The sequence below is a fragment of the Miscanthus floridulus genome, chromosome 3, assembly GCF_019320115.1.
Source record: "Miscanthus floridulus cultivar M001 chromosome 3, ASM1932011v1, whole genome shotgun sequence".
Classification (NCBI taxonomy): domain Eukaryota; kingdom Viridiplantae; phylum Streptophyta; class Magnoliopsida; order Poales; family Poaceae; genus Miscanthus; species Miscanthus floridulus.
The window spans coordinates 11,893,840-11,904,733 of NC_089582.1; the positions used below are offsets into that span (position 1 = coordinate 11,893,840).

At 57.2% G+C, this 10,894-nt stretch overlaps 1 protein-coding gene across 1 annotated transcript; it reads left to right on the plus strand.

The window, feature by feature from the left end:
- The first annotated feature begins 6,295 nt into the window (after nt 1-6,295).
- On the plus strand, nt 6,296-7,193 carry LOC136543155 (uncharacterized). The gene is made up of 2 exons (XM_066535691.1): nt 6,296-6,436; nt 6,714-7,193. The coding sequence occupies exons 1-2, from the start codon at nt 6,296-6,298 to the stop codon at nt 7,191-7,193; spliced, it is 621 nt and encodes a 206-aa protein (XP_066391788.1).
- Nucleotides 7,194-10,894: the final 3,701 nt, after the last annotated feature.

The following is a 10,894-nucleotide window of genomic DNA, read 5'->3' on the forward strand; positions in this document are numbered from 1 at the left end:
AGATTTCTTCCATTCCTCCATCGATTCTTCGGTTCTAAAGGTTACCAACTTTATACTCTCATGTTTCATCAGTAGCTTATTTTATTTTGTGGACTAGATATATGTGGTTTTTTTATGGTAGATTTTTTTTATTTATAAGCCATTTAAGCTCAAAATCACTTTAAAAATTGCATATTTGGATGAAGGAAGGTTAAAGTAGTTATTCAAAACTAGAATTGAGCTTTCATTTCTAGCATGCATAGCACACTTCATGCTTTAGAGATATAGAGAATTTTAGAGTTTTTTTAATTTTATTTGTTTATAAAATGAGAAATTTATATTATATTAAAAATGAGTATAGAGAGTAGATGGCAACTGCTTCCGGGTCCTCGGCCTCTCATCGGGTTACAAAGCGACTGAGGCCGGACCTCCCTCTCATTGCATGCGGCAAGTGTGAGGAGAAGATTGTGATGGAGTACCGGGTGAGGAAGGAGTGTCCCAACAAGGGCCGTATCTTCTACAAGTGTCCGGATCGCAATGTGAGTTATTTTGTCGCACTTGATGATTATGGTTAATTTATACTTATTTTCATGATGATTGTGATTAAAGTTCTAATTTTTTGTTTTAATTTCAGTGGGATGGCACTGGATGTTCAGGCTGATACTGGGAGGAAGAGTATGTTGAACACGTGAAAAACTCTCTTGCACAGGCGGTTATGGCGGCTGATGAGGCAGTGATCCTGCGGAAGAAGCCCATAGATGTTGAACAAACGCATGATCTGTCTGTTTTAGTTGGGATTGGTCGCGAAATCCTTATGCTGCTGAAGTGCATTTTAGCTTTAGTTTTTTAGTGATAGTTGGGATTGTCTACATTGTAGCTAGACTTTCATAAATTAATACCTTTTGTGGTGGCATGCATGTCGTATAATTAACTAATTATGTTCTAGGTTTTAATATGGTATGTATATCATGTAATGCAGATGAGACGGCATTGGATGTATAATGCTGATCGCCGCTCCCAAGAGTTCATTGAGGGCGTGCATTCTTTCTTACATGTGGCCGAGGCAAACAAATGCGATGGTTTCATGTGCTGCCCATATGCCATATGTAAGAATTTGAAGGAATATGCTAGCTCAAGGAGTCTTCATTCACACTTGTTGAAGTCGGGTTCATGCCAAACTATATTTGTTGGACGAAGCATGAAGAAACCAGGGTTGTAATGGAAGAAGGTGAAGAAGAACAATGGGATGATGATGACATTATTGTTGAATATGGGGCCTTCAATGACAGAACTCAGAAAGAGAAAGGATAATGATGTTGGTTTCATTGATCCAAATGTTGTATTCAAACACCCTAACCCCCCGCCTTAATGGAAAGCTAAACTCGAGAAAAATCTCATGAGGTTCTTAGTGAACCAACAAAACAAGAACATACTTGTCGGTGTTTTGGACCGGCGGGTCCTCAACCAACTAGTAAATTTGTACTGTGTGTTCCCAGCCCCGGATGGTGATGCAAAGAGACATAAGGATTATACTGGTTCGGGTAATGGGTACCCTATGTCCAGTTCAAGAGGTCAATCTTGTATTCCTTGCACTGAAATCCTCGTAGTAGGGGGTTACAAGCAGGACGAGAGAGGGAGCTAATCCCAAGTCTCTTCGTGGAGCGGTGTGGATTGCTTGAGATGTTGATCTCAAGCCATAGAAAAGCTCGTGTGTTTGTCCATGCGTTTGAGCGTGAGTTCATTACGTGAGCTTAGGTCTAATCGCCTGCCTCCCCCCTCAGAACGGCCCTGGTCCCTCCCTTTTATAGTTGAAGGGGGGATGAGGGCAATACATTCGCTAGCTACACGGCGTCGTGCGGACGGAGGCGGCATGTCCGAGCCCTGTAGCCTGTTCCTATGATGGCATGGCCGACGGAGTGGTCCGTCCTTGCAGTACTAGGGCGACGCGCCGGTCACATCCGATCCTGTGCGTCGTGGGAGCTCTAGGGTTACCTCGAAGCGGGCGTGGCGGTCGGCATGCGGGTCACTGTGTGTTGACTGTGCGAGAAGCTGAGGCTTAGTTGGTGCCGAGGCCGAACCGTCGTGGGGGTCTTAGCAGACGTGAATCCCGAGGTTGCCGAGACCCTAATGTAGATGGCCGAGGCTAGGAGGGAACAGTTGGTCTCGTACGCTGATTCTGAGGCTATGGTGACCCGGACTAGACTCCCCATGCCGCGTTGTCTTCGGGGCGGGGGTTACGTGGCACAGTGTAGTGCAGGCACCTATCGTGGGCACAGCACCAGAACATAGTGGCCGGTAATCCTAGCCGCGCCCTGTCCTAGTCGGTATGGCGTTGATGCAACTCCTTGTCCCGTTGGCCACTCTGCGGTGTCGAGCCATCGTCCGGCTAAGATTGCGGGAGCGGTTAACGCATTAAAGGGACGTGACGCGCTGTCGGGAAGACTGGTCGAGGTGGGAGCGACGGGTCATTGCCGAGCTAGCCTCGAGCGATACGGAGAATCGTTGTCTCGTTCAAGGCTATACGCGCGTGGCCTTAGGTGAGACGGAGAATGGGTTCCTTGTCGAGGCCTCCCGTGAGAGGCCTTGCACGAGGCGGAGATTCGTCAGGCCATCGAGACCTCCCGTGCGAGGCCAGGCGAGGTGGAGAGCCGGTGGGCTCGGACGGGGCCGGTGGTTAACCAACGGCTTACCTTCTGGCTTTGTTTTTTATGGGGTTGAAATGGTTCTTTCGATATACGCTCGGGGTACTCTGTTTTATGGTACCCGACAGTAGCCCCCAAGCCTTAGGGAGAGCGTGAGCGCTCTCCTTGAGGTTTTGACGAGGCTTGACTTGCAGTAGCTCCTGGTGGGATGGTGTTTTGTACTTCGAGGCCTCGGTGGGTGCGCGCGAGCGCACCCATCGGGTGTAGCCCCTGAGGCCCTGGGGGAGTGGATTCATTCCCCCAGGGTCTTTTTCTCACATTGAGCGAGAGATTTTATTGCCTTTGCCGAGCCCGTAAGTGCGAGTTTGGGTCGTGGGGTTTTGGTAAGGTCGCAGGAAGGGCTCCCGAGCCTCCGCATGGAGCGAGAGGGCGATCAGGAGCTCCCCTAACTTTTTGTACGACCATTGCGCTTCCTTTTCGCTCGGAAGGAGAGGGGGGAATATGCCAGGCTACCCTCGGTGGGCGCGAGCGGTGACACTTCCGGTGAGCTGTTATCGGGTAGTCCGAGTGGAGGCCCGTGCCCCATTCGCTAGGGGTCGGCTAGCGGTCTAGAGACGCTCTCCAAGAGTACCAGAGGGTTTCTCTAGTGGGTGCCGGGGCCGTTCGCTAGGCCCCGGTGGCTCGGTGCCTCCCTATGGTGGGATCCCATTCGAAGACCTCCCTACCGGTCTCGGACATGACTTAGGACATCCCGAGCGATCGTTTGCTCGGGCCTTGGCCATACGTGGGCTCACCCATATTCATCCCTGACTTTGTTGCCCTGGGGCGGCTGTCGAAACCCTAGGGGGCCCAGCCTTCGAACCCCTGGACTGTAACGGGCTCGATGCCCTTTATCGCGTTTTTAATGAAACTTCTAGCGCGGGCTTAGGTCGCTTGTCTTTGTCTTGGGTGCAGGAGGAGCCCCCGAGCCTCTGCACAGAGCGAGAGGGCGGTCAGGGGTCCCGTGACTTTTTTGTTCGACCCTCACGCATCCTTTTCGTTCGGATGGAGGGGTTGTTTGCCGAGCCCATTCGGGTGCGAGCCTGGGTCGCTGGGTCTCAGCAAAGTTGTAGGAAGACCCCCCTAGCCTCTGCATGGAGCGAGAGGGCCATCAGGAGTTCCCCTGGCTTTTGTACGCCCCTCGCGTGTGAGGGTTTGTTTGCCGAGGCCCCCTTGGGTGCGAGCCTAGGTCGCGGGGTCTCGGCATATCTGCAGGAAGAGCCCCCTAGCCCCCGCATGGAGCGAGAGGGCCATCAGGAGCTCCCCTGGCTTTTTGTACGACCCTCACGCTTCCTTTTCGCTCGGAAGGAGGGGTTGTTTTGCTGAGCCGCCTCGCGTGCGAGCCGAGGTCGCTAGGTCTCGGCAAGGTTGCAGGAAGAGCCCCTTAGCCTCTGCATGGAGCAAGAGGGCCATCAGGGGTTCCCCTGGCTTTTTGTACGACCCTCGCGCTTCTTTTTCGCTCGGAAGGAGGGGTGGAATGTGCTAGGCTACCCTCGGCGGGCACGAGCGGTGGCACTTCCGTTGAGCTGTTATCGGGTAAGTCCAAGTGGAGGCCCATGCCCCGTTCACTGGGGGTCGGCTAGTGGTCCAGAGACGCACTCCAAGAGTACCAGAGGGTTTCTCTAGTGGGTGCCGGGGCCATTCGCTGGGCCCCGGTGGCTCGGCGCCTCCCTACGGTGGGATCCCATTTGGAGACCTCCTGCTGGTCTCGGACACGACTTTGGGCGTCCCAAGCGTTTTGCTTGCTTGGGTCTTGGCCCCGTATGGGCTCGCCCGCGGTCGTCCCTGACTCTTTTGCCCTAGGGCGGCTGTCAAAGCGCCTAGGGGCCCAGCTTTCGAACCCCTGGACCGTAATGGGCTCGGCGCCTCGTTCCTTCGTTCGAAAGGAATAGGGTGGGGGGTTATCTCCCCCATCGGCTCGACAACGGCTGGCGCGCCTTTTGAGGCAATTTTCCCGGGGAGGTAGAACGATGCATGCCGCTGCTGCGGTTGGACGTGACGTGGTGTCAGTGGATGGGACATAACTATTCCCGCAATTAACGAGGAAAAGGTGTGCACGTGGGCGGTAAAATCGGATCGGGATTAACCGCACCGGATCTAGGGGAAACTTCCTCGATTTCATCGCCCGTCCATTTCGCCTTCACCCTGCATAAATACGCAACGAGCCTCGCTCCTCCCCACCTTACCTTGCCTGCATTAGCTCTGCCCCCATTGAGCCGTCGCTTGAGCAGCGAGCACTGGGAAGAAGAAGGGAGAAGGGCGAGCCAGAGAGAGAGAGAGAGAGAGAGAGAGATAGAGAGATAGACTCACCGCCGCATTCGAACCCTCCACCGCACTCATGGCCGGCGACATCATTGTCATCGAGGCAGACCCTTGGGATCCATCCGACGTCACCGTGGAGATGCTTTAGTCGCTCGTCGATGGTGGACTCCTTCGTCCAGTGACTGACCCCAACAGGCCGGAGTGGATCACTCCGTCGGGTGAGCCGGAGCCGAGGCCTCGCGATGGCTACGTCGTGAGCTTCGTGTCCTTTCACGAGCGTGGCCTCGACGTCCCAGTGGACCGATTCATGCGGGCGCTCCCGCACTACTATGGCGTGGAGCTCCACAACTTCAACCCCAACTCTATCGCGCAGGCGGCCATCTTCGTCGCTGTCTGCGAGGGGTACTTGGGGATTGCTCCTAATTGGGAGTTGTGGCTCCATCTCTTCTGGGCGGGGCATACCACCAAGCCGACGGGCACATCGGGCACGAGGAAGGTGGTGAAGGCCGATGGCTGCACTCTCCAAGTGCGCCAGGACCGCCAGCACCTCTACATCCCGGCCCAGCTCGCGTCAACTAATCATCGATGGTACACGAGCTGGTTCTACCTCTGCAACGATGATGGTGGACTTCCCCCCTACACTAGGCGGATTGTGGGGAGCTACCCGGAGAGGTGGAAGTATGGTGTCCCGAGGGAGGATCAGCCCAAGCTGCAGCCGCTCCTAGAGGGGCTGCAGAGGCTGTGGGACAGCTGCCTTACTGTGGCTATGGTCGTGGCCACCTTCCACCGCCAGAGGGTGCTGCCATTGATGGCTCGGCGGCGGCGCCTATTCGAGATGAGGCCGGATGAGCCGATCGCGGGCATCTAGATGTCTGGCTTCACCCTCTCTGACGAGGAAATTCTTCGCCGAGTGAGGGAGACGGTGGATGCGAAGCTGAGGAGCGGTGGTCTGACCACCCCCGTGATGTCTCCATCGCGGGGGTTCCTCTCACTGGTAAGTCATGCGCCGCTGTAGCCCCCGAGCCCTCTCTGTTTCTCATTATTTCTCATTCCCTTATGCGCGTTCGCCGTTCCTGCAGGGGATGAGGGACGTACGAGCCTCCCCGCCGCCCATTCCCGAGGACGCGAGGTGGTGGGCGATCAACCGGGCGCACGCTGAGGCGCAGAAAAAGCGAAAGGACGCCAAGGTGGCAAGGCGCACGAAGCAGATTCTTGCGCACGAGAAACTAGATGAGCGTCGCCGGTAGCAAAGGAAGGATGGCCTCCCATTGGAGGAGTCCCCGTCGCCGTTGCTATCGACGGATGCCTCGGACGGAGATGACGAGGGCAAGATGGGGAAGGGTCCCCTAGACCATCTCCCTGACATAGGGGAGATGGTGCCCAGGGCGTCGGCAAGCAGCCCGGCGCTCCTAGGGGGAGGAGGAGGAGCTGTCCCGGGGTCGGCAATCGCCCGCCCTAGGGTCGAGGCCGACACGCCCGAGGCGCGGGCGCTGGGCAAGCGTGCCATCAGCCCGGTGGGCTCGACTGCAGCAGTGGAGTAGGTGGCAGCGGGGGCGCTGCAACCGCCCCCGCAGAGGACCGAGGGGGCGCTGGGGTCCGTCGAGGACCGGCCGGTGCCAGCGGTTATAGAGGTCGTGCTTCTACCACCGCCACCGCCTTTGTAGACGAGGGTTGTCATGCCGAAGCGGTTGCAGCCTCGCTCGAGGTAAGCGAATTTTTGGCAGAGCCGCAGTGTTTTCTGTTCGTTGTTCGGTCTCGTGCTGACCCTGCAGGTGTTCTATTCTTAGTTAGAAGCGTCCTGCGGAGGTGCCTACCCTGGCGCCCCTTAAGGTTCTCAAGGTGAACCCCAGTTCCACCGCCTACTGGGTGGCGGAGGCACAAGCCGCCCTACAACGTGGCGCGGCGTCGGCAAGGGATGACCCGAAGGAGCCAGCCACCCAAGGAGGGGCTACCGAGGCGGCCTCGACACAGACGGGGGAGGGAGCGCCTACGCCCCACGAGGGCAAGGCCCGCAAGTCAGATAGGGCCAAAGTGCCCTCAGCTACCGAGGCCGCCGAGGTCGAGGTGCCCTTGGTCTCCGAGGCAGAGGCGGCGGAGGCCGGGGCACCCAGGACCATCGAGGCCACTACGGCAGGCGCCGGAGCCCCCACAACCACTGAGGCCACGACGGCGGAGGCCGGAGCCCCCGGGACCACCGAGGCCACGATGGCAGAGGCCGGAGCCCTCGGGACCACCGAGGCCGACGTGATCGCGGCGAGGCCGTCGGCCTAGGAAGTGGAGATGAAGGCTGTGGAGGCCTCAGTGGCACCCTTGGGTCAAGGCCCGCCGTCGTTGCGGGAGAGCACCTAGGAGGTGGAGGTCCTTCCGATCTCCTCCGACGATACTTCCCAGGCACAGGAGATGGCCGACGCCAAGGTGGCCAGCGCCGTGGAACTGCCGGTTCCGACCCCGGGCGAGGGAAGCTCGGCCCTCGCGTGGGTACGACCCGAGCCCCGCGGGTGGGATCACCCGCGTGTCCTGTGGCAGAGCCGGGACGACCCTGAGGCGGAGCCTTTGTTCGCCCTCGAGGACGCGGCCGAGGGCGGGCGCTGGGACACCTTCGAGCAGTATCGCCAGCTGGTGGAGCGGTCACTATGGACAGCGCTATCCGTGGTGGCCGACGATCTGCCCGGAGTCACCCAGGTTCGTGCTTTCTTTTCTCACACAGTGTTGTCTTTTTCTGAGTTTTCCTATAGGGATTGACCCCTGTTCTGTTTCCCCCAGGAGCTCGAGACCCGGTCCCTTGGGAAGTCAGTCTTTCTCTGGTGGGAGAGGGACGTCTGGGACCAGCTTCAGCGGCAGAAGGGCCTTCTTGCCAGCGCCAACGAGCTCCTATCGGCGCGGAGCGCAGAGATGGAGGACCTTTGCCTTCGTTGTGTCGATGCGAAGGTCGAGGCGACCACGGCCCAGGAGCAGGTCGCCCCCCTAGTGGCGCAGGTCAAGGAGTTGGAGGAGGAGCTCACCCGCGTGGCCGGTGATCGGGATGCCTTCAGGTCCCGAGCCGAAGAAGCCACGGCCTCTGGCAAGGCTCTGCTTGCTCGGATTTGATTTGACTGGTCGGATGAGCCTCGATCCATTTGGAGAACTTATCAATTGCTACCAGCAGATGGGTGTAGCCCCGGGGGGCCTTCTGCAGAGGCCCGACCATGTCGAGCCCCCACATAGCAAACGGCCATGTAATGAGGATGGTTTGGAGGGCCAGGGCTGGGAGGTGTGTCTGCCGAGCATAGTACTGGCATCCCTCGCAGGAGCGTACTAACTTGGTGGCGTCGGCAACCACCGTCGGCCAGTAGAATCCTTGGTGGAAGGCGTTTCCAACGAGCGTCCGAAGCACCGCATGGTGCCCACAGGCGCCTACGTGCAAGTCCCAAAGTAGGGACTGGGCTGCCTCGGTGGTGATGCATCGTTGGAGGACGCCAGATGGACTTCGCCTGTACAACTCGCCATTGCAGAGGACGTAAGTTTTGGCTTGTCGCGCAAGCCGTCGGGCTTTGGTCCTGTCACTAGGAAGCTCTCCCAGAGTGAGCCAATTAAGGAACAGGACTCGCCAGTCCGTGTCCTGGTCAGTCTGGGGAGGCCCGGTGTCGACTTCCATGACCTTGGGCTTGGCCGAAGGAGTCTCGGCAGCAGAGGGGGCGTCAAGCCCCTTGGTGGGTTCAGCCGGTGGGCCCTCTTCCACTGCCGAGGTGTAGTCAATGGAAGGCTTGTGGAGGTCCCTGGCAAAGACGTTCGGGGGGCGAAGCCCATGCCGAGGCCATCTTTGCCAGTTCATCGGTGGCCTCGTTGTACTTTCGTGCTATGTGGTTCAATTCGAGACCGTCGAACTTGTCTTCTAGGCGGCGTACCAACTTGTAGTACGCCTCCATTTTGGGGTCGAGGCAGTTTGATTCTTTCATGACTTGATCGACGATGAGCTACGAGTCGCCCCGGACGTCGAGGTGCCGTACCCCAAGTTCGATGGTGATTTGTAAGCCGTTGACGAGGGCCTCGTACTCGGCCACGTTGTTGGAGGCGGCGAAGTGGAGCCGCACCATGTAGTGCATGTGTACTCCGAGGGGCAAGATGAAGAGTAGACCCGCGCCTACCCCGGTCTTCATCAGAGACCCATCGAAGTACATGGTCCAACACTCTGTCTGAATTTGAGCTGGTGGCAGCTGGGTGTCAGTCCACTCTGCTACAAAATCGGCCAAGACCTGAGACTTTATTGCTTTCCGAGGCGCAAAGGTCAGGGCTTCCCCCATGAGTTCAACGGCCCACTTGGCTATCCTACCCGAAGCCTCCCGGTTATGGATTATCTCTCCCAAGGGGAAAGATGACACCACGGTTATTGGGTGTGACTCGAAGTAGTGACGCAGCTTGCGTCGAGCCAAGACTATGGCGTAGATCAACTTCTGGATGTGGGGGTATCATGTTTTGGTCTCGGAGAGTATTTCGTTGATGAAGTAGATAGGTCGTTGGATGGGTAGAGCATGCCCCTCTTCTTGCCTCTCTACTACTACGGTAGCGCTGACCACTTGGGTCGTTGCGGCGACGTAGAGTAAGAGGGCCTCGTCTCTGGCTAGTGGTACCAGGACAGGGGGATTGGTGAGCAGTGCTTTGAGCTTGGCGAGGGCTTCTTCGGCCTCAGGGGTCCAAGAAAAGCGTTCGGATTTTCTCAAGAGGCGGTACAGAGGCAAGCCTTTTTCGTCGAGGCGCGAGATGAAGCGGCTCAGGGCCGCAAGGCATCCTATGACCCTCTACACTCCCTTGAGGTCTCGGATTGGTCCCATGCTGGTTACGACTGAGACCTTCTCTGGGTTGGCTTCGATGCCGCGTTTCGAGACTATGAATCCCAAGAGCATGCCTTGGGGGACTCCAAACACACACTTCTCGGGATTGAGCTTGATGCCCTTCTCTCTAAGGCATTTGAAGGCTATCTCCAGGTCGTCGACGAGATCCCCGGCCCTTCTGGACTTGACCACGATGTCGTCTACATAGGCCTCGATGGTTCACCCAATGTGGTCGCTAAAGACCTGGGTCATGCACAGCTGGTATGTGGCCCCTGCATTTCTGAGGCAGAAAGGCATAGTCACATAGTAGTACATGCCGAATGGGGTGATGAAAGAAGTCGCGAGCTGGTCGAACTCTTTCATCTTGATTTGATGGTAACCGGAATACGCATCAAGGAAAGACAGGGTCTCGCATCCCGCAGTGGAGTCAACGATTTGATCGATTTAAGGTAATGGGAAGGGGACTTTCGGACAGGCTTTATTCAAACTGGTGTAGTCTACACACATCCTCCACTTCCCACTTTTCTTCCTGACCAACACGGGGTTAGCCAACCACTCCGGATGGGATACTTCCTTGATGAATCTGGCCGCCAAGAGCTTCTGCACCTCCTCACCGATGGTCCTGCGTTTTTCCTCGTCGAATCGGCGTAGGCGCTGCTTCATCGGCCTAGAGCGGGCCCGGATGTCCAAGGCGTGCTCGGCGACCTCTCTTGGTATGCCCGGCATGTCCGAGGGACCCCATGCGAACATATCGGCATTCACACAGAGAAAGTCGACAAGCACAACTTCCTATTTGATGTCGAGAGTGGTGCTGATCCTCAGCGCCCGGTCATCGGGGCAGGCGGGGTCAACTGGGATGAGCTTGATGGCCTCCGTGGGCTCAAACGTCCTGGCGTGATGCTTAGAGTCACGTGCCTCGCCACAAAGCCGGTCGAGGTTGGCGATGAGGGTCTCGGCCTCCATGAGAGCCTTGGCGTACTCGATGCACTCGACGTCGCAGTCGTATGCATGTTCGTATGTGGACTCAATCGTGATGATGCCGTTGGGACCCGACATCTTGAGCTTGAGGTAGGTGTAGTTGGGGACTGCCATGAACTTGGCGTAGCACGGTCATCCTAGGATGGCGTGGTAGGTTCCCCTAAATCCAACCACCTCGAAGGTAAG